General features: G+C 39.3%; 1 protein-coding gene across 1 annotated transcript in view; it reads left to right on the top strand.

The window, feature by feature from the left end:
- Positions 1-5,671: 5,671 nt before the first annotated feature.
- The window catches only part of UMODL1 (uromodulin like 1), a 45,897-nt gene continuing 27,064 nt past the window's right edge, over positions 5,672-24,504 (top strand). Inside the window, exons 1-6 of the mRNA XM_078390274.1 lie at positions 5,672-9,377; positions 11,322-11,564; positions 17,367-17,540; positions 20,175-20,290; positions 21,712-21,904; positions 23,216-23,329. Of these exons, the coding sequence (XP_078246400.1) occupies positions 9,281-9,377; positions 11,322-11,564; positions 17,367-17,540; positions 20,175-20,290; positions 21,712-21,904; positions 23,216-23,329 (937 nt within the window). The 5' untranslated portion in view covers positions 5,672-9,280. The remainder of the gene's footprint in view (positions 9,378-11,321; positions 11,565-17,366; positions 17,541-20,174; positions 20,291-21,711; positions 21,905-23,215; positions 23,330-24,504) is intronic.

Genomic DNA, 24,504 nt, shown 5'->3' with positions numbered 1-24,504 from the left:
TGTTGCAATTAATGGCAACGAGGAGCGACCCTCAGCCTCTCGCCCGCCCTGTCCTCCTCCCCTCGCCAGCCATCTCAGTCATCGTCCTTTCTCTTTCAGGCTGTAGCCTCTCAGTGTGGCTAAGGCTCTTGCTAAGGCGGGCTCCGACGTTGGCGTCGGTCGTAGACGAGAGTGGAAGAGAGCTTGAGGGCCGGGAGGACCCTGAACGGGCAGATGACGGAGCCCAGTTTTTCAGTTTACTAGGCCTCCTCTCTTAGAAACAGAGGGTGCACATGTAGACCGGCCTCCAATAAAAACAACATACAAACTCCTCTGCTTAAAAATCAAAAACAAAACAGAATTAGTGTTTTCCTTAGTGTTCCTCTGTAGCTTTCGTGCCTCAATAAAACCTGGTTGCATGCCTTAACTGAAAATTGTAAAAGCAGTCGGTTTTTTCATTATGCAAAGTAAAAGGCTTGGGGTAAAATTGGGAGGGTATCGTCCTTAATTATCTTTGTATGTATTTGGATCTTATTGCCATAAAGGTCTGAAAACGAAGAATTTACTCAAACCATCAACTGCAAAATTTGAAGTGAACTGAGGACTCAAATTATCTGTGATTTATTTTGCTGCATTTTCAGGGAGAAAATTAGACAACCCCCTCAGTTTCCGTATTTAACTTAATTGCAGGCATACAGCTGTACTAATTATCTTTTTAAAATATACATCATATGTGCATACATATTTCATGGGAAAATGCAAAGAATCCATGGCACACTGACAATGGGGAAAATTGTGACATTTTGATCACTTGTGAATATGTGAGAGTGAGATTATGGCTGAATGTTAGCAATACAATCATTAATGCATTTTACTAACTAGGGTACCTTTCATTGCTCTTTTGAACTGGGGGAAGACGGTAATTCTTAACCCTGTGATTTGCCTGGTTTTGAGCTATTGGTAAGCCAGGAAACAGGAAAGTGTTTTAAGCCAGCCTACTGTTCTATTTGGATTTCAGCACTTGCTCAAAAATGTTCACATAGGTACCTGAGATAGTGAGGCGTCATACAGAGGCAGCCACTTGTTCTCAAGCAGGTCACTCGTTCATAGGTCCCCATGTCTGAGGCAATGAGATGGCACATAGTAACAACAGCAGCAGTGGCAACAACTACAGCAGCACAGGCTGTGATGGGGCTCCTTTCCCTCCCCTAGTGGTCCTGAGGTGAGATCTCTAGGGCAAAGTGGGGAGCATTCCACCTTGGACCCCCAGATGTTCTTAGACTACAACTCTCCGAAATCCTAGCCAGCACAACTGGTGGTGAAGGCTTCTCTAAATTTTAGTCCAAGAACATCTGGGGTTGCAAAGTTGGGAACCACTGCTCTAGGGTGACTACCTATGTCTTCTCTTGCTGAGAAAAATTCTCCAACTGAAAGACTGACTGAGAACATTTTTTTCTGTTGAAAATGGCCTCCCTTTGAAGGAGAGTTCAATCCACGTCTGCTTTAAAGATTAAGGATAAAGAGGGGGATGAAGGTTTTTTAAACTGCTCATCCATAGTGAACAGACACATGCCTCACCTGGTCCCTGTCTTCCTCACTTAAGTGAGGTAATTGTGTTTAAATAATTTTTTAAAAGTTCTAAATGTGCATGTACAGATACAATTGAACACATGCAATTTTATGCAAATCAGTATTCTCGATTGTCCTCCTCTTTGGTAAGTATATGAAGCCAATGGTTGTTGTGGGTTTTCCGGGCTGTTTGGCTGTGTTCTTGAGGTTTTTCTTCCTAACGTTTCGCAAGTCTCTGTGGCCGGCATCTTCAGAGGGCAGGAGTCAGAACAGACAGTTCTGACTCCTGTCCTCTGAAGATGCCGGCCACAGAGAGTGGCAAAACATTAGGAAGAAAAACCTCAAGAACACGGCCAAACATCCCGGAAAACCCACAACAACCATTGTATCCTGGCCGTGAAAGCCTTTGAGAATATTTATGAAGCCAGTCTAATAAGATTTATGTCAGTCTGCCTGACTACCTCTGCATCCATCCTTCTATATGTTTGCATGTGGTGGGGGCTTCTGTGCAAGATTCTCTGACATCTGGAGTTAGTATATAAAGCAGTTTGTCTTTTCAACATTCATATTGTGGTTGCCTAAGTATTATCTTAACGTGGCTGTGAATTCTAACAGGATATTCCTAACAGTGTTTGTCACGTTCCCACACGGCCCCTGCTTGTTTCACCAAACTAAGAGCTCATGCTACGTGTCTTTCAGCTGCCACCAGCTGATTGCATCAACTTTGTTTATTATTAATAATAAAAGTCCAGGCAATGTGTCATTTTTAAATGAACCAAATAGAAATTGTTTATTGTTTACAGATGTTGACAGAACAAGCAATGTTGTTAAATCTCAAACATCCTCCTTTATCCACTCTCAACCATCACTTTCCCCCCAAACTCCAAAAACTCCTCAACTAACCCCCCCTCCTCCAGAGTCTCTTATATCTCGTGACTCTGCCCCTCCAGCACTCCCATTGGTCTATGCAGATATTATATTAATATTCATGACCTGGGCGGACGCCACATTCCTCCCCCCCCAATAATTTTGTTTTAGGAGGGAAACCTAACCGTTTGCCCTCATAAACAAATGAAGGTTTATGGAAGAATACAAATACATTAACCTCTTACATTAGTTACATCAATAAGGATACATTACTGACATTAATACAAATTACATTAAATAACTTTTACATTAATAATGATCCTTATTATTTTTACCATCACTATACCAATCTCTTAGTTTATTAATATTCAAGCAAATTCTATACTTAATGCATATTCCATAACTATTACAGAAACAGAACAGTTAATACAATATTACAAATTTTCTCCACCCAGTCATTTGGCCTTTGAGACAAGGCATCAGCATTTTGGGTCCTTTTTACGCTGCGGATTTCAAGTCAAAGTCTTGTAGAATCAGCACCTGTCTCATCAATTTGCTGCTGTTGGCTTGAATAGTCCTTAGCCATAGAAGAGGAGAGTGATCGGTGCACAGGACAAATCTTCTTCCCCAAATATACAGCTTCAGCTTTTGCAGTGTCCATACGATAGCCAGACATTTCTTGATGGTGGATAACTGTCTCTCACCAGGTTGGAGTTTCGAAGGCTACCTGGTACTCTGACATCCACTGGATGTCCTCAGCTCGCCTCTTTCAGGTTAAGCCTATTTTCTTTTTAATTAGTGGCTTCGTTTTCTCAAAGGTGGGAAGGGTAGGCAGTTTCTTCCACTCCTCCAAAACAGTTATGGCTGCATTCCTTGAAACAATAAAAAAATAAGTCCAGACTTACAGAAACATATCTATTTGTAAGCCCATCAACTTCATTTTAATAAATCTAATTGTGGTTTAGTGGATACTTTTAAAAAAAAAGTCTTAGAAAAAATGGGCAGCTCATTATCCTAATATAATTTTTAAAAAAAATCTGTTTTGAAAATGGAGTGTTTAGCATACATTTGTAAACAGGACACTTAAAATGAGTAGAGGTCTTTGTTCCCAAACAATCAACTTATTTCAATTTATTTTTAATGTTGGAGTTTTTGCAACCTTGCATGCTGCATGGTGAAGGTGTGGCTGAGAAGAACCTTTCTAGTCTGGGGTGACTGTCAATCTATTCAGTAGTAAACCAATTGCTTCCTCCTGCCTCTGAATTAAAAAAGAGCCCTGCCTCTCTAATCAGTGCTTTTTTTTTACTCTCTAGAAGTCTGTTGTTGAAAACAGTCATACTTGTAAGTTTGATGTTTGATCTATTTAACTGTAAGTAAATGAAACATTTTTATTCTTCCTCCTACAAATATCTCAGAGTGAGTTACAGTAGGACCGCTTTATTTGTGGGATGAGTATCCAGTTATTCACGTACCCAATATCTGAAAATATTAAAAATATTAAAATTTAAAAATCCAGAAAAAAACGATTTTCATATATATTACCAGAATCTGCTAGAATCCATGCTATGAATACTTCTTAGTAAAGAATACAGTGGGCCCTCGACATATGAACTTAATCAATTCCAGAAATCCGTTCGTAACCCGAAAAGTTTGTAACTCGAATCAGCATTTCCCATAGGAATGTATTGAAAACCATTTAATCCGTTCCAGCTGTTTTTGGTTCTTAAGTCGAGGGTCGGTTCGCAAGTCGATTCATTAGTTCCTATAGGAACTAATGCAAAGCTGCTTAATCCGTTCCTACCACTATGGGTAGATTTTTTTTCTCCCCCCCCCTTTTTTTCCTTTTTTTTAGTTCGTAACTTGATTCCGTGTTCGCAAGTAGGGTCTATAGTTTCCTATGAGATCGGGTTCGTAAACCGAAACGTTCACAACTAGGGCCATTCATAAGTCAAGGGCCCACTGTATGTAGCATGGTCTCTTGTGCCCCCTAGTAGCTAGCTCTGGTAATGCATGTGAAATTTTTTTTCTGTTTTTTCCCCTTTTACCATGTTATATGTATAACTCTCACCATTATTCTCGTTTTCAGTATCCGGGGGGGGGGGGCTTCCAATCCCCAGCAGATATGGAGGGCATACTGTATTGAGACTGTAAGTGTCAGTTAATGAGAAAAGGGGTGGACTACTCTGGGGAACTTGAAGCTGTTCTGCTCTGTGAATCCCTGCACGTTTGCTGCACAGCTAGAGGAATTTCACTTATAGTACTTGTTATTATCTATAAAGTCCTATATGGTTTAGGTCCAGGTTACCTGAAGGACCATATCTGCCCATGTGAGCCTTCTTGGTACATAAGATTGTCAGAGGAAGCCGTCCTCTTGGTCCCATTGCCAGCACAGGGATGGTTGATGGGAACATGAGAGAGGAACTACTCTGAGGCTGCCTGAAGTTTATGGAATGTTTCCCCTTGGGAGGTTAGGTTGCCCCCCCCCTTTTATCCTTCCATTGATCAGCTGAAAACCCACCTTTTTAAGTAGGCTTGTAACAATCATGACTAAGTACTTACATGCCATTTTTTTAGTTAAGATAACACTTTAACATTTTATATGTTTCTAGTCATTCGATGTATTTCAATTGGTTTTATACTTTAATTGTTTTTAATGTATTATTTATTTATTTATTACATTTACTGTGTTTATAATTATATTCTTTTTAAAATACTGTGAGCCACCTTTTGTCCCTTTATCAGGAGAAAGGCGGCCTGTAATGAGGACAAATAAATAATCAAACTTCAAAACTCTGCAACATGACCGAGAACTGCACGGCTAACTTTTGGGAATGAGATCTACTTCATGGGCCAATTTTGGTAAACAGAACTGATGGTGCTGTAGAAAGACCCTAATGTTGGATTGGGGTGTTAGCGGCCGATACCTCACAAAAGATGACACTCATCTCTACCTCTCATTTCCATCAAATATTCCTAGAGGGGTGTTGGAAATGATCTTGAGATGATAGTTGAGACTTGATTATTCATTCTTCATGATCAGTGTAATGTGCTGTATTTTTATGGCCTCACTAGACATGTCCTCCAGCAAGGATGAACTGGACCCCTTCAATCTGACATGGTTGTGGAACTGCAGAGCCCCAGAGACTCTGGGCCCTTGGGAGTCAAGGGAGGCTGAATCATCAGAATACAGCAGGCCTGTGGCTAAGTTGAAGGAAGAGGCTGGTTCTCAGCCCCTGGGAACAATGCAGGATGGAGGTATGAGCCCAGTTAGACACCTCCAGGGCAAAGCACTTGGCTGCATAGGAAGACTCATCAGGAGAAGAGGCCTCCTCAAAAGTACAGGATCTCTGTGAGACTACAGTACAGAAAGAGAGTGTGCCATCTACTCCTAGGAAAGTAAAGGACATAACCCCAGCTGAACTGAAATAACTGATGGACAGAATGGCTATGAATTTTGATTCAGAAAACAGCCAAGGAGCCCGAAAAACCCACAACAACCATTAAATCCTTATATGTTAGAAAGCCTGGGAAAGAGTGAACCAGTAGAGGATTCCATCTTGGCAGGAAAAGAGGAGGATAAAAAAAAATAGGAGAGGTGGAAGTGGAGTTAGTTAGAGGAGCAGAGTATTTGTTGACTGAGATAAAATAAAAGGCAGAGGAGAAAGACTGCGTGGAGATAGTGAAAGAAACCCCGTGGTCTGCAGAATGGGTTACTTTAAAAGTGCCTCTAGAAGTGGCCAAAAGGGAATAAAGTGAGAAGCTGGTAAGAAAACTTCCCTAATGGGGAGAAACTGAAGGGAGAGAACAAAGAAGAAAGGAAAGGGAAAGTTTTACTTGGGAAGCTAATTATAGTGAAACTAGACCATGTTTAGATTCCCCTGGGCCCAACTGTGAGAAGAACCAGTTGTCTATCTGAGTTCACAGAGATCCAGGCCTCCGAGTATAGGAGCCCGGCTTGGGTTGGATATTTCACAAGTGAATCTATTTTTAAATGTTAATGTTGCTTCTACCCTCGTGGTGGAGATCTAATGTTGCCAGTTTGGTTAAGTCTAAGGAGGTTGTTATGAACACTGTTGTTAAAGAAGAATGGAGCCCAAAGAGTGAAATATTAAACCTGTTTTAAAGAAGAAGAAGAAGAAGAAAATACGTTGATGTCTGATGGAAAGAATAAACCATTAATTCTTTCAACTGAGCCTATGTCTGATATTGTGCAGGGAAAGGAGGGGGAGTCCTTGCCTGAACCTCACAACCTCCTTGCAGGAAAGTTGTTCCTCCTAGGGAGACCAACAAATCCTGCAGCTGGCTTTCTGTCTCTAAAGAGGGAAATCTTTCTCTTTTTAAACACTTTCCATATATAAAGAGCTTCAAACATCTCACAGCCAATAAAAAGCCAGCATCTTTTCCTTCTTCTGTTTTACTTCTTCCTCCTTCTGGAGACTGGATAGCATTGCAGCTATTTTGATGTTAGAGGCAGCCTCTCTAACTGAGGTGTTATGTTTAGAGATGGGGGTATTCGTATTCGAAAATCCCTGCACAGGTGGAAATAACAAGGGCCCATTCACGATTTTGCTGCTGCTTCTTAAATCCTGTTTAGGAGCTTTCCCCAACAATACTGTGATGTGCTGAGAGAGTAATTCAGTCACACAGAAACCACAGCAAACAAACACTAGTTGGGAAGATGGAAAATGCTGATAGAGAAGACCCAGCGGGAATTAATTCCCCCAAGCAACTACCAGAAATGGTAGCTGACTCACTTTGCCCAGTGGTAAAGCCAGCTTTTGCTATGAAAAATATTGGATTTCTTTTAGCCATCACAGAATACATTCTGTTGACAAGCTGATCAAAGTTAGGCTAGGCTTGCAAAACACAATAATCCACTCTTTTCTGGTTTCTATCCAGAACTGCTAGATTTTGTGAGTGATACTTTGGTTGATTGAGAACTATCAACATCTCCGCTAAGTTCAGTTATAATTTTGAAATATCTAAAGAACACAAGCTATCAATAGCCTGCAAGATCAACAACTGGCAGGTCACAAATTGTCAGCTCTTTTGTTTATCCTGATAGGTCTTTAAATGTTATCTGCTGTAATTAAGATAAAACTAGTCTATTCAGGGGGCGTGCTGCCTTTGACTTTTTAAACAAGCTAACAGTAATTGCTGGAGGTTTCTTTCTTAGAGATACAAACAGATTAAGTCCATGGGCTTTAAATGAATCTGCTTTAAATGAATCTTTACACTGATTTGGAATAATATACAGTATATTTGATGTTGTTTTCATAATTGCTGTTTACGTAATTCACTTTACTGAATACAGAAGGCGAGAATGAGTAAACAAGTTAATAAGGTGACATGGGAGTGGTGCAAGTTAAGGCTTGTTAAAGGCAGAGTCTTCTGTCATAAATAGGCAGGAGAAGATTCCGAGCATGTTTATCAGAGTAGCTACTTGTTAAATTATATTTTTAAAAAGGCCTCACCCCCTAAAAAAGCAAAATGCAAAAAAGGAAGACACACATTTCCATAAAATATGCATGTCCTAAATTTTATATGTAGGTGAGAATTTAGAAATGGCTGAGATTTAAATGGAAGTGGAATAGAATTATCCAAAAGAAGCCTTTGCTCAACTGCAGTTTGCTACTGCTGATGACATCATTAATATTACACACATGGAGTTGTACAACAGGATTTCATCCATTTTGTAAATTTTGGTCAGTTGTTGAAACTGTTGTTTGTCCTTCAAATGGACATGGATTGGACAGCCCTTCTAACAGGGGTCTGATTCAAACTGAGAACTACCCTCTCCCAGTTTCACTATAGTTACCACACCAATTAGAAAATGCACCAGCATCCTCAAGGAATATGAGCATTCTCTTTAACAGTAGCAGATAAGATTGTCTAGGAAGTATCACACACTTTTTCTTTTGATTAATTTAAGACCATTTTGCAATACTGTACATGTTTTGAAGACACCATTGACAATTCAGAATGAAGGTTATATGTATATTTTGCAATGAGCTGTCTCATTTTTCCTGTGCCTATTATTACCTTAAACGGAAGCTTGGAAGGCTACCACCTTATACAAGGCCTGCACATATGCTTTCTGTGTCTGTAAGGAGAATCTCACAAGTTTCTGGAGATAAGTAGCTGTCAATCTGTTGCATAAGCAAGAACAACAACAAGTTTGTGGCACCTTAAATACAAACATGTTTTAGGTGGCAGAAGATGTTGTCCTCTTTTTCAGATGTCTTCTTTGGGAAATGTTTTTCGAAAATTTCCAGGGAGTGAGCATGTTAGGTCCAGAAAAAGAAAAGCAAGCAATGTCATAGCTGCAGGTGCAGCATTATCATGGGTTTAAGCTTAAAGTATGGACTTTTTCTTTTCTCATCTCACCCTCTTAGTTTTTCACTTCTTTATTCTTGCTGAAAAGGAGTACAGTATCTTGTTTCTGCCTAGCCCAATCTAGTCTTCCCTCTGCTTACATCCCTTCTTTGAATGGAAGGTTACAGCTGTTTTTTTAATCTACTCTTCCCCATTTTGCCCTCCTTCCACAGCACTAAAAGTGACTTGTTTTTAGGTCCAGTTGACTCGTTTCCAAGAAAGTGAGCTTTAATCAGCATGTTGTTCTGTAAAAGGCTCCATCAGGTTGCTGAGGACTGAGATTAGTGTTTGAGATGCAGGTATTCCATGGGGAGAAGGTTAATGAACCCGTAGAGGCAAGATACTGGCTGGATTTTCTCTCTGCTTTGAGACAAGCATTTTACCGAAATACAAAGGAGAAAAGTGGCAGAATTTAAGCTTTATTTCTTAAAAGCTGGATGTAATACACATAGTTGTTTTGTTCCCTGGGAACAAAGATATTGCAAACATAATGAAGATTTCCTTCAGGTCAGTGACCAAGATCCTTGCTGTCTTTGTTTTCATCTTGTGCATCACTACAGGGAAAGAAATAAGCAACACCTTTACAGGTGAGTAAGAGTGCACATTGCTGGGTCTGTACTAGCCCATATTCCCATGCAGGTTTAACTTAAACAAAACATTGAACTGTGCTTTTTTTGGGGGGGGGACTTCTTAGAGCTTCAAGAACATTTATTTAATAACAAGCACTCCTGTAATTTACCCTACCCCTTACACGTCTTCTTCCCTTACATAGAGCCCTCCATTTGAAAGGGTGCTGGGGTAATCATTCTTTTGTCCTACTTTTTGGTGATACGTGCCTTTTTTAAAAAATGTGTTAACATGATCCTCCTATTCACTGAGAATTATGGAGTTATATGTTTAAAATAATTTAATAGATAGATGGAATATCTTTATACTGAAGTTTTGTAAAAGAGACATAAAATGGAAACAGGGTGAAAATGTCATATACACTTACCTGGAACTATGCCCTATTAAACTTGGTTTGCCTTGTTTGTGAATAGCCACATATATAGAAATTTGCTGTATTTCATGTAAACTGTAAAGAAGAGCTCTATTTCATTGCGGGGGGGGGGGTGTTAACCTTTATCAGACACCAGAGCTGGAAAAGGTTGCTTTATTGGACTATAGTTCTCAGAATGCCATGCTTGCTAAGGTCTTCTGAGAACCATAGTTAATACTGGAGCTTTCTGTTGCTGTGATTCATAGCTAGCGGACACTGGAGAAATCTTGTTAATATGATTTTTAGATCTGTATTGTTATTATGATCCCATTCTCAGTTATGTGTAGTCAGCCAACTAAATTAGTTCTGGACACGTTGTGATGAATGAAAATGAAGAACATTTTGTGCATCTTTTTGTTGCTATAAAGGTGATTTATGAGTCAGAATAATATGTTGTTCCTAGATGTTCATGGGGCCACTATAACATTTATTCCAATCATAGTGTAATCATGGATTGGAATAGTGAAGCTGTGTGAATCCTCTGTTACCACTGTATTGAGATGGATATTTATCCACTAGCTTTATTTCCGATTTACCAGAGGCAGCTTTACCTGTAAGGCAGATGACAGTGAGTGACTGCATCAAGCAGCAGTTCTTGAGTATCGTGAAAGGACAGCGAATCATTTGCTATTTATTACATTTTTATTGCCAAGGTCAGGGGGAAGTCCTTGTGGGATTCTCTGCTTCATATGCCCCCCAAAAACAAACACAAACAAACAAAACCCAGACTGGGTTAAGGGACAATTTGCCTTAACTTCTATGGGCAGGGAGTGCCATTTGCTACTTTTGCCTCAGACAGCAAAATATCTTGGTCTGACAGAAATGCTTGTATTTTAAAAGGTATGGCAAGAATCCTTGTCTTGGTACGTTGTGTTAGTGGACAGACTCGTTCAGAGCTCACACAAACAGTTGTTCTCTACTTCAGTGTACAAATGGTAGCCCCACTGCTGTGAACAGGGGCATCTCTGTTAGTGGTGTGACAAGCAGGTAACTATACCTGGCTGCTTTCAATAGACTCTATAGGCTGTATGGCCCTGTTGTCTTAAATGCTGGAAACTTTAATTGGTTGCCTCAATACTGAGTTTGAGGTAGAGAAGCATGTGTCATTTCCCTTTCTCCCTAAGTCAAGGCATGTTATAACTCCCCAGAAGTAAAAAAAAAAACATACATCATAAAAACCTAACAGTACTAAATAACGTATCCAATCGTTTGCTTATCTTTAACAAAAGTAAAATCAGCCATCTCAGATGGCCGCCTTATCATGCTTAATGGGATGGGCAGTCCTGTCTTTTAGATATTTGTTTGCTGATGTGGGTCTCTTTCTTCTGGACCTCTACATCTTTCTCTAAACCTATTAACAGTATTAAGACACAGTAAATAGTGTTTTTTAAAAAATGAATTATTTTGATTCTTGGAAGCCATTGTGGGATGGGTACCTTCTTTGTCACTAGTTCCTACATAAAAGATACCACTCTATCTTCTTTCTTTCAAGAGAAAGGACTCTCCTTGCTGGGCTACCATTTATGCAATTACAGTGTTTCCAAAGATGTGGACAAAATGGTTGCCTACCTGAAGTCATATGAGATGCAAACACCATGTGGAGGATGGATTCCATGGAGGGTTTGTACCAAAACCTATTACAAAGAAGAGTATCATCCCATCGTAGTCTCAGAGACTGTGAATCTGACAGACTGCTGTGAGGGATATGAGCAAGTTGGCCTCTACTGTTCCTTGCGTAAGTATTAAATAAACAATGAATGTTAAATTATGAACTGCAAAATCACATTGCCAACGTTCTTGCAGTTCTATCAATCTGTGAAAAGGCAGTTCTCTTTACATACTGCACTGAGGCTCAGAGGCTGATATTTCATGTATAACTATCACAAGAATAATGTACATATTCTGGATATACATGAATCAGTCTCAATGAGCCTGTGATTAATTTTAAGAGGCAAGTGTTAAACAGTCAAGTAAATTATTAAATTGTCGTCATTCATTAAATTCCCAGGGTTCCTTTTTGGTTAAAAAAAAAAAGGCTTTTTATTATTCTTTTTTACAAATTCTTTTGTAAAAAAAATAAGAGCTTTATGTGTCTCATTGAGACACATAAAGCTCTTATTCATCCTCATCAGTAGTTGTTAAAGAAAACATTCATACGTGTTCCTGGCTTGCACTAAGAATAGACATGTTCTAATAGGGAGTCATCATTTATTTTGTTATGAGTAGAGGATTTCATTCTCAGAATGGAATACAGTATATTATTAGAATTGTTTTTATTGCAGAAAACACTATAGTAATTTATGGAAATTCAGTAGCCTATGGATGATTTAGAAAACTTGCATCCATTGAGAATACAGTACATTTCCCCAAATACTGCTGTTGCACTTGCTGTTTTTAATTCTTTTTAACAAATTCTGTAAATTTGACCTACCTGCACACCTTGAACTACATCACTCACAAGCCATTCATGGTTTCTATCTTGCCCAGTAATCCGTCATTCCTATGCATGAAACTTCTGGATTTTTTTTTTATTTCAGCAGGTATTACCTCAGGGTGTTTTACCCCCAAAATTAAAGTCCTCATGGTATGTTTAGTTACTTTCAACAGAGGAATGAAGGTTTCATCAGCCATTTTGTTTCTGTGAAGACAACAGAGGAGATGTGTGGGAGTGCTAACCTCCATTGAAAGCTACAATGGATTAGGGGATTACTATTTTCCTAATCCCTCGTAGTTCCCATGGAATTCTGCCTTCTTCAAAATTGCTGATGGAGCCTTTATTTCTCAGATGTATGTGACCGAAAACTCCTGTGAAGACTTTTTATTGATGAAAGAAATTCTACAACTGCAAATAATTTGAAAATCCCATCCCCAGTTACTGCTAAGCTACTAAAAGTAAACATCCAACACAAAATATAATTTTAAACAATTTCTTTAAATTTTTGGAACTATTTTTGAACTATTTCTTTAAAACATGGTGATTTCTCAAGAGAAGTGATGGTTTATGAGTTAGCATGGACAGAAACCCTGGTGAGATCTGCACTCATCTGGTACCAAACAGCACAAATTGAGGCCGGTGGCCAGAACAAACATTCAATCTGCAGAAGCCTTTCAGATGTGTCTTTAAAAAATCACAAAGAACATGGTCAAGAAACAATGATTGAAATAAAGAAAAAATATTTCCCAAATATGCCTTGTAGGACAATCTGTTCACATAGAGTAGTATCCAAGAATGGTGTTTTGCTGGCAGAATGATGGGATTCTGACAAACCTAGGATGGGGCATTTCCCTTCCATACTGTAGCTCCCTATGGAGCCATTCTCCAAACCAGATATGGAAGGCAGGAAAGCCTCTAGAGCCAGATTTCAGAACAGCTCCAAATGAACTGTTATGTCACATTCCCAGGGGTTACAACAGCAGAGTCCAATAAGCCAGTCCTATGTCAGAAGTTCAGAGAATGCAGAGTCAATATCCAGATACCAAAGCCAAATCACACAACATAGTCCAGGGTCAGAGTCTAAAGCCAAGGGTCCAAAGAACAAGGTTCAAGGTAGCCAGGAGCATGGATGCAAGCCAGAGATTTGACTTGTTACTTCCACGAACTTCCAGCTGTCTGGGAGCTGCTTATATAGTAAAAACAGTCACTGAACTGCTGGAAGCCTTTTCATCCTGTCAGAACTCAGGGCTAGTTGACTGGATGTTTCTGCGGGCAGCCTTCAGGCAATCCTCTGACCTTTGCATTACAAGTCTTTGCTGAAGCCTGGCCCTCACCCTGTCTACTGGGGGAGGAGAATCTGGTGGCGATTCAGCTGTTTGTGTTTCTAATCGCTCAGCATTCTCCTCAGCTACATTTAACCCCTCAGGTTCTGGATCTTCTGCTGAACTCATGACATGTTACAACTTAATAAGTAATGATGTAGCAGCAATATATTAGCTCATAGGTTAGGATATAATGATAAAGTGTTTGCTTGTTTCTTTTTTGCAAAAAGTTAACTGGTAATGCCACATTTTGGTGGAGTGAACAGTGCTATTTACTATACCTACAATTTTACCTTAGGGGTGTTATTTGAGAGATTTAAGGTCATTTTGGCCACTTTTTCCTTTTTTAGCACATACCCCCCCCTTTTTTTTTAAAGGATAGATAGCTGAGGAATGATATCTCAGTGATTTAGAGCTGTCTGGAATGATATCTCAGTGATTTAGGTATCTGATTGTGGAACCAAAGGTTGGCAGTTCAATTCCTTACTATGCCTCCTAGGGGAACAGCTAGCTTTTGTACCCATTGGCAAGCTGCACAGTCCCAGGGCGCCCACAGAAGAAGGGAATGGGAAACACTTCTGAGTATTCTCTGTCTGAAAAGCCCTGAAAAGGATTGCCATAAGTCAGAACTGGCTCGACGACAGATGATTATCATTATTTTTAAAATTAATGTACGTAAGAAACAACTTGTTAGTGATGTATCATTCTCTCTATACACAATAATGAGCAACAGCAATTTGTTGCATTGCAAAAGCATTGAGAAATGAATAAAAAGCTGTTTAAAAAAAAAAAACAATCCAAGGTGCTTTGGGAAATAGGGAGAAGGAGGAAAGTTGCACTCAGTAGGGATGTGAAGAATACTTGAAAAATATCTCATTCTTGAGGATTTTCCATCATGCCAGGACTACTCACTGAGATTGCCTCCTGTATCAATGAAATTAGAACTGTTTTGTTTTCCTTATTTATTTGTGCATAAATAAAAATTTGCCTCTTACTTTGTGCAAGAAACTGCTACATTCTGTGCAGATCAGTGCCCTTTTGAGGGAATATTGTGCAGAAAAGGTACCATTTAGTCCAGGAAATATAATAACCCTGTACAGGCTGGTGTTTCTTCCATGAAAAAACAACCATGAATCATCCAAGAAATTTCATGGGATACCTAAAAAAATGTAGAGCACCTGCCTGTTTTACAGTAGAGCGCTGGTACAAGAGTGAACGGCTTAACAACTGTTGGACATGACACCTATGGAAGAACTGACTTTGAGGGGAATTTGCAAGATCTCTCATAGTGGGTAGAAGATCATTTGAGGGGAATGCTGCTTCATTTGTAATACATTACTGATTTGTCAAAGCCATATACTGATTCAGGTAATGATGAGGTTCAGCAACATGCACAGATCTATTCCACAGAAGGAGGCACCCAGGGATAGGTTGCCCAGGGTCCTGTCTGTGTAGAGGTTCCTTTGTCAGATAGCTCTGGAGCAGCTCTCTAAATCTTCCCCCATCCAAGCACTTACAGGGTTCCTTAGGTTCCTCCACAAAAATACATCATTGCCTTCCTCAGATCATCCTTTGGATCTGAGGTCTTAGACATACCTTGTGTAAATTATAATGAACTGTCTAGACATCGTCTTAAATAAATGATGAAAAGAAGTTGACAACTGGGGGAATGAATTAACTACATGTCACTGAGCAATTGTTAATGCCTGATGTTAGTCAGAATAGATTCTTCTGGATTCAAAATGACTGGAACTAAGGGCTTTTCAATATGGATTCTCCTATCATACTTTCTCTTCAGACTTTACTCTTTGGAAGCAATAATCTTCTTCTCTCTGCATAGCAGATCTATTGCCCTTTCAGATTTTGTGTGACAGATAACAAATTTAATGTCTCTCAACTTCCCATAGTGTCTGACATGTTAGCATGTTAGTTGACATGTTAGTACAATACTTTGCTTTTAAGGTGTTTAGTAAATACTGAGGCTACTATGAAATGAATGAATTAATTAATCGGTGATCACATGGGGAAGCAAAACGATCACTTGCTGGTAAATTCATTGGCTGCGCTTCTGGGACCAGTTGATAGAAAAGAAACACAACTCTGTGGTACTTACTGCTTTTGTTAGATAGCATCCACAGTCCAATTCAATTAATCTGAAGACCTCTAGAGTAGTTTATAGCTTTACCGTAGTTTGAAAGAGAAATAATGAAATACATTAAATATTTAAAGATGTTAAAGAAGCAATAGTTCTGTGAGGGTTGTAAAATCTCTGTCATTCTGTTCTTATTATATTCGTTATAAGGGAGCTCTTATGCATATAAATTTTGTACACTTGCCACCTCTGTGATTTAATCAGGAAAAATTCTACTAACTGAAGGGACTCATTTATTAGTTTTCATCTTTTAAGAGGTTGACAGATGGCCTCTCTCTGGGAATTGTGCCTATAATAATTATAGCTTGATAGACTTTGACAGGGACATGTTGGAGGTCTGTCTCTGTCTTTTGGCTGATGTAAAAATGATATATTTCTTTAATGGTTTCTGTGGCTCCAAGCTGGCTTTCTTAGACACCCCAGTTGCTGGGGTGCATAGATCACATCTATGACTAAACATGTTTATGCTGTCATTTGAAAGAGAAACGGTTGTTTTGAACATAAAAGTCATTTGAACTAAATCTTGGATTCCTGTTATTACAGATTTGGAAACAAGATACTAGAGTAAGAAAGGCCAAAGGGTCTGTCAAACTTATGCCTATTCTTTAAATAACAGATAATTCCTAATGGTTCTGTTATGTGAGGAAGCTCAAGAATATTTTGTATGCTTATTTTGTGCGCACATATATATCTTATTTACCTTGAGTGAGTCACAGCTTGACTGAGATAATATTTGCATATGCTTGTTCAGTGTTCCCTACCTCTCACTGCCCTTTCTTTCCTCTGCCTAGCTTTGACACATTTCTCTTAATCATTTATTACATCCTTTGCAAAAATAGCTCATCAGTATGAAAACCAGTAGTCATAATTATTACTAATTAACCCTGATGGTGCCAATACTGGCAGTACATCACAGTAATAATAACATCACCTGGCTCTGATATCATTTCAGAGACCAGAACATTTCCTCCTGCAATGAAAGAAAATACTTTGGTGCTTAGTCACTAGTCCTTTTGATTAAGCACAGTAGGCGGGTGAGGCTGACATTCACAGCTCCTAATGAAGAAACAGTAAGGTCTTGTTCTTTCATCTGTATTGTACAGATGTAAACAGGATGGACTTCTCCCACCTGTTTAGCTGGCCTGTGAAGACTTCTTTAATTTCAGAATTAAATGCAATGTTGTTTCTTATGTTGTCACTGATGCCTTAATCTGCTCAATTTTGCATTGTAGGTGCTGCGACAGAACACTGCTGATAGGAGTGTTGCTTGTCAGTTCAGGCATTTTGAGATGTTTGAGATCTACTTGCTGTCATGCACTCTGCGACCATTATTGTTAGTACCTGTTTCATCCAAGAGATCCTGGCTCTGGTCTGCCAGTGCACATCTGAACCTGTTGTCATTTTGCTGCTTGCCTATAATTATTAAGGGCTTCTAAACCCACTTAATATTTCCTTGGGCATGTTTGTTGTAGTGCCTCCTTTCAGGATGCTGGCACATTAAAAAGTTGAAGATCACCTGGTCAGATTGTAAATAGCTATACAATCCCAATGAGCAAGCACTAGCCTTTGGACGTACCTAAAGTAGCCCTTCAGATCCTGACCAGTGGGTGCAAATTTGCTGTTAACTGCTTTCTTCTGTAGCCCTTAACAGATCCCGTGACTTTGCTTCAAGACCTGGGGTCTGTCCAGGAAAGGAAGCAGAAGCATTAAATATTTCGTGCACGTTTGATATGGATTGTCCAGAACATAAAAAATGCTGTGAGACGTCTAAAGGAGTGGGTTGTTTGGCTCCTTTACCGGAAGGTATAGTACTGACTAATACTTTTCTCCTTCTAGCAAGGCCATAACCAGAATTTTTGTGGCGCACTTAAGATCTATAGATTGGTTATTTATTTATTTATTTATTTATTTATTTATTTATTTATTTATTTATTTATTTATTTATTTATTTATTTATTTATTTATTTATATGCCGCCCACGCTACCCAAAGGTCTCTGGGTGGCTTACAACATTTAAAATACAATAAAATTTAGACCAATTAAAATACAATTAAAATATATATAAAAATTGCCATCGGACCCACAGCTAATATTATTTCAATTAAAAGCCTTCTGGAACAGAAGTTGTTTACTTGTATTCTTTGTTAATAATATGCATTGACATTTTGAACAAGCTTGATCCTTGCCATTTATCTTCATGCCTTTCCAGTTCCCTACTCCAGGATGGACAGTCTTTAAACTTCCAGATATTTTGGCTTACAGCTCCCATTAGCCCCATCTATCATAGTCATTTGTAAGATATTATAGAATATGTAATGTAAACCATCTGGAAGGCCGAGGATTCTCCATTTCTTTGTTAGTCAGAACTCTGAAAGAATAAGAATGGATTTACTTGCTATTAGGCATTTGGGTCTATACTGTTTCCATGTTTCTTCAGGTGTTCATAATGTTAAAATACTGCATGGAGGGAAAGGGAATCATTTTCAGATGTTAATTAGAAAATTCTCTATGATCTGGAACTCTGCATAGAACATAGAAGGCATTGAGAATCCGTCTTGATATCTTCCTGCTAAATATATGTAGGTGAGGAATGAAGACAGGCAAGGACCTTCTGTCTTGCACAGAGTTTGGAAGAGTTAATTCTGAATTAAAATTTCGAGAATTCCCCAACAAGCATGGCCACTGGCTGGGGGACTGTGAGAACTGCAACCCAAAAAACTTTTCCAAGCCCTGGTGCTACATGTCTGGACCCCACTATCTTTTACATGGTTTGTAACAAATACCTGAAGAGGGCTTTATATTCGCAGGAACAAAAGGTTTAGGCTAGAGCTGGGGAACCATTGGCTTTCCAGATACAGTTGGGTTCTAATTGTTATCAGCCTTTGCCAGCATAATGTGTGCAGTGGTTCATCAACATTTGGAGGGCCACAGGTTCCCCACTCTTTTACTCAAAGTTAGCATTCAGAGATCAGAGATAACCTCATGACTATGGCCTTGGTCTTCTGCAAAGCATCCCTTTCTTCACCCACTGAACCTAGTACAGCAGTTCTGTCCACAGGTACCTGGAAGTAAGCTCCATTGAATTCAGTAAGATTTCTGAGTAGACATGCCTAGAGTTGTGCTGTATAATAAGAAGCCCTTATATTTCAAACAATGGTCTAAAAAAATTAGTGTGATTAATCTTACTTTGCTCAACACTAAAATAATACATTTTAGCTGAAATCCAATGACTGTCTCGGGTCCTTCTTAGGAGAAAAGCAGGATATAAATAATTTAAATCAATCAGTCAATCAGTTATAACTAGAGGATGCTGCTGAATCAGTGGGGATTTGGTGAGTCAACTCCTTTATAAGTTTCATTGAGTCAATAGGCCTACTCTAGTTGTGACTTACTACGGGATGTGGTGGCGCTGTGGGCTAAACTGCAGAAGCCTCTGTGCTGCAGGGTCAGAAGACCAGCAGTCATAAGATTGAATCCACGCAACGGAGTGAGCTCCCGTCGCTTTGTCACAGGTCCTCGCCAACCTAGCAGTTCGAAAGCATGTAAATGCGAGTAGATAAATAGGTACCATCTCGGTGGGAAGGTAAAACGGTGTTCCCTAGTCACGCTGGCCACGTGACAATGGAAACTGTCTTCAGACAGGCGCTGGCTCTATGGCTTGAAAAGTGGGATGTGCGCCGCCCCCTAGAGTCAGACACGACTGGACTAAAAATGTCAAGGTGAACCTTTACCTTTACCGGATTATCTGGTCGCTCGAAATGTCACTTCTCTGATGTCATTCAACTTTGTTGTCTCTGGAAGAATCTTCCTATCTCTCTTTAGTTCTGAAAGCCTGATGAAGTAACCAGTATGTATGTATGTATGTATGTATGTATGTATGTATGTATGTATGTATGTATGTATGTATGTATGTATGTATGTATGTATGTATGTATGTATGTATGTATGTATGTATGTCAGATTGCAACCTGAGTGTATGATTGAATGGAAAACCAGAGAGAAACTTTAGACTCATAGAACACAAAACAAATGCCTCACAAAATCCTTCAAGAAATGTAGCTTATCATTTTGAGTGAGGAGAAGGGATTTTTGCATGGCCAACAAGAAAGTCTATGGAACTTGACGCAGAAGTGATACCACTGGTTCTGTCCTTGCCCCCTGCTATGGATGAGTAGCTGCCTGGCTGAACTATATGACAGGATCAAAAGACAGCAAAGAAGCTATTGTAGAAGTGTTTCTAAAACTAATTTCTCCAATTGCTCTCCCTCACCATCTTTTTATTTATAAAAGGATCATCAGTGTAGACTTTGTAAACCACCTAAGTAATCTGGTGAGTTGATTAAATATGACCTCTGCAAATGGGAAAGCCACAAAGAAAACTGGGCATCATTAATTTAATGTTCAAGCTAAAAATAAGTCAGTTCTCTTCTGTTCCAGGGCAAACAGTGACAAAATATTGGTATAATGTGTCAGTCCTGGTGAAAATGGATTTCAACAAGCTAAATACGGTGGATCCAAAACTTCTGAATCATTCTCGGCTTTTGCATTCAATGGTATGAATAAATACAGTAGTTTTAAATTTGTTACATACAGTACTTCTGTTCGTCCTCTTATTTAATGGTATGGAAGTGCCTACATTGATTCTACGATTGCCACCTAGTGGACAGGAACTAACTCTTCTTCCCTCAACACTCATACTTTTCCTAACATCTATATGAATCTTGACTAAACCAAGTATAATGCTAAGAAATGGAATGTGGGCTTGGCCAGCTTTGTGAAGATTTTTTCCCCCCAGTGCTAAACTCTTGGTAGCAGATTGCTGGTTTTCAAAATGAATATACCATGGTGCATTATTTACACACTGGAAGCAAATGTTTCAGTCTCTGTTATGTCAGGAGGAATAACATGCGGAGTATCTAAGAAACAGCATCACTGGTGGCAGAAGTGGGGAACAGTGTCACTAATATTAAAGGAAAACTTAGTCAGCGAAATATCCTGCAGACAAGAAGAGCCCTTTTAGTTGCCCACGTAACCTGCCTTTCCAGAGTCTTTTATGACAAAGGAGAGCTGCAGCTGCTTCCCAACCTCCCAAACTTTTGCTTACAAAAATAGGATGTTTAAAATCGAAAAGCCCCTGACTGCTTTCTAGTGACCAATTTTTTTTAAAAAAAATAAAAAATTGGAGAGGCAATGAGTTCCAGGGCTGTCAGGGGCCTCTCAAAGCATGGCACTATGACCCCCATACCCCTAGAAAGCACTAAAGGATTTTTTGACCCATTCCTTCCACAAAACGAATCTTAGAATTTGGGGGGGGGGTGTTGGGGCTGTTGGGAGCATATTTACATGAATCCTCTTTGTGTTCACACAAAGTTTGCTCAACTTGCCATGGCTAACTGTCAAAGTGCTGGGGCATACCTTGGTTGTACCATCAAGCCTGTGACCAAACACCATTGGGATGCATCCCATCCCCATGTCAATTAGCTGTGGCAAGATGCACATATCTTATGTCAACACCAGTGGAATTCTGACCAAAGACATACAATTTTTAAAAAAAATAATAATAAAAATCAAGATGTCAGTTACAGAGACTTGATGTTCAGATTGCAATACTGTACTATGACGTGGTGCATTGTTTGTTCTGATTGTCAGAGTTCCAGAGATTTAGTGGATGGGTGAGATTCAAATGGATATCATGGCAGATTAAAACATGAATGAGTGGATTTCAAGGCTATTATGGCTATCCTTGCCCTGCTGTTAACATACTCACTGGCCACACTTTCAGTGTAGAATGACATACAAGGCATAGAATGCATCCATGGAGGAACTCTGGACCTCATGACCATCATGCCTTTTAATTACTAAATAATTTTGATTCAATACTTGTACTCTTTTGTTCTGCATTTCATATCAAATGAATATGTAGCTTCATGTATATGCAATGAATTAACATACAAAAAGAGACTCTTTTTCACAGATCACTGGAGCTTTATGGCCTTTGAATGTGTCAGTGTACCATATCCAGACTACTCGGGCAGAACTCTATGCAGAGACATTGGCTTCTCAGATTCTAGTTGGACTGCAGCAGCTGGTTCCATTGGTGAACATTTCATCTTTGTTGGAGGATATCGTGATGCGGGTGTCTGAAGTCATTGACATAGTTGTGCAAGGTTGTTATTTCATACATGTTTGTTCTTAGTGCAGCTTTATAAGAGAGTTAATTAGGGCTATGCAAATATAGCTGCTTAGAGTAATTTAGAATTTTAGGAACCATTACAGATACTATATAAACATGAGAAACTAGGGCATCCTGTCTGAAGAGAAGTTCTAGCCTTTCTTGTGAGAATATAGGAGATTATGTAGTTTTGCATGTGCAGTGAACATACTGTACATCTTTTACAGTTAGATATTGAATAAAGTTCAATCAGAGCCTGTCCACACTGGCATATAGATTGATTATTGTTAGCATGGTTTACACTTAGATTGACCCATCTTTCACCTTTAAGAGGTGCTGTGCACCTTTCTGGCACAGCGGTAGGGCATGTATTCTTTTTGGCACAATTCAGAGTGATCCTAATTAGCTCTTTGTTTAGCCTGTGCAGATGGTTAGCTCACACCAAAATGGGATTGTGGGTGGCATTAACTTCAGTGACAAACCTATGACATATTGCGTGGGTTGTGGCATTAAAAGGGAGGATGGAGAAACCCCCATCTCTATTCTCATCTTTTATTTTTAATATTTCCCTAACTGACACTGTGAAATTCTAAAACCATGCTAGTTTGATGCATTGCCATTTTGATATGCTGCATACTTTAATTTAAAAAAAAGAAGGAAAGTCACCCGAGCCTGCCTGAATGATAGCTGCGAGAAAAGGCAGGGAAACGGGCTATGGTGACTCCATGGACCCTGCAGTCCCAGCAGAGCCCCGATTGAGGAGAAAGGCAGGAGAAATTGTCTTTGAAACCTTCACCCCAATGTTTCCCCCTCATACTGCAGCTGTCCTTGGCTGCTGTTGCTGCCGCCTCTGTACTTGCATATATACTGGGTAAACATATGAGGAAACTGGTTAACCCTTGCTTTGTATGGACCTGTAGCACAGAAAAAGTGGACTCAGCACAAATTCCAGTGTGGATGGAAGGATTGCTCAAGTGAAAATTAAAATAGATTGGACTTAAAAGAAGAAGTTTAAGCATGGACTGGACTTAGTTTCCCAGTGTAGGCAGGCCCTCGGTTTGGTTTCCAGCTGCATCTAATAGTCTTTCTGGTGCAAATGGAGACGGCATATTAACCATTGCAATTTCAGAGGTGTAGCTGCTACTGGAATACAACAGGATCTAACTTGTAAACAGTTAAATGAATCACTTTCAAAGAGCAGAGTTGAGAGAATACTTAGACATTGTCTTTTTCACTGTTTTTTTCTTTGAGGTAACAGACTTTGTTCAGCCTTCTCTTTTGGCCGTTTGTTGTTTGATTTCAATAGATTTTGATTCAAGTTCACCAAACCTTCTGTATGAAAAGAGTAATTCTTCTGATCTGGTGAGAAATTCAGCATCTGTACCACAAGAAAGCGGCAAATCTGTAGATTCTGAATGCTGTAAGTTATATTTTCTTTTGAAATATTCTATTAAATGGTCATTCTACTTTGTCTAGAGAACACCTACTGTATGCATGTACAGCTTTAGCTTATTAGACTTTGAGACAGCATGGAAGGGGATATCACAGAAACAGAAAATAAGTGCAACAATTCACAAGCAAAGACAGATATTGGCTGTCCTGAAGCTGCATCAGCTATAATGCCTACAGAGACATCTGGTGGCATATAAAGAGAATTCTGTCAACCACTTCAGATTTCTTTTTCATTGGCCACTTAAAGTCTTCTTTTCACTGTGAAGAAAACTATTTTAAGCATTAGGCCTCAAGGCTGGTTTATTTTCAAAGTATGTCACTTGAAATTCTCATCCCAAAGCAACTCAGTACTTGTTGATGGGAAGCTGAATGTATGAATTTTTTTTCCAGTGGGGAAAAATGTTTTATGAGGTGATCTCTGATGGCACATACTGTTACTCAAGTCCGTCTTTGATTTGGCAGTCAACTGGAGCTTCAAGAGAGTGGACTTCACAATTTCTTCTGAAAATGAAAGAGATAAGGCTGGCAACACTTCTTTGCAGAATTGCCTCGATCAACATTTAGTTCAGTACTTAGCTATTACTACAATAAAAATGGTTCAAAAAGAAATCCTAACAAATATATATTCATAAAATTGTGACTTTGTAAAGTTACCTTGTTTGGGAAATTCATGTGGTAATTGGGATGGGGTGAGCAAAGCATGGCCCTTCAGATGTTGGATTGGAACTTCTACTAGCCTCACCAAGCTCAGGCAACAGTGAAGATCTCTGGGAGTCACTCTCCAACAACATCTGTTGGGAAGAGGCATACTTCACCCATCCATGATTTGGACTGGCCCTTCCTGGGCAGGTGAGATTTTTCTAGGGCATTCTCCCCCCCTCAAAACAAGAGTGTCAATAAATTAGCCACTTAAGGGAAATAATAAGAGTGATACAATAGATTACACAAGAATTTCCATTGTGAGGTATATGCATCACTGTGCCCCTAGCAATCTGAAAAGTCAGCTACTGTCCTGATTGTTCAGCTCTTGGGGCCTCACAAGTACCTCATGTAAATGGAAATAATCCTGGGTCATATGGCCATGGAGCTACATTTCTTGGGTTATTTTGCTGATTTCACTGCAGAAACAGTTCCACATGCTTC

Source organism: Pogona vitticeps, chromosome 3 (genome assembly GCF_051106095.1).
Source record: "Pogona vitticeps strain Pit_001003342236 chromosome 3, PviZW2.1, whole genome shotgun sequence".
NCBI lineage: Eukaryota > Metazoa > Chordata > Lepidosauria > Squamata > Agamidae > Pogona > Pogona vitticeps.
Note: the sequence above shows the minus strand (reverse complement) of the source record. Positions and strands in the feature narration are given on the sequence as shown.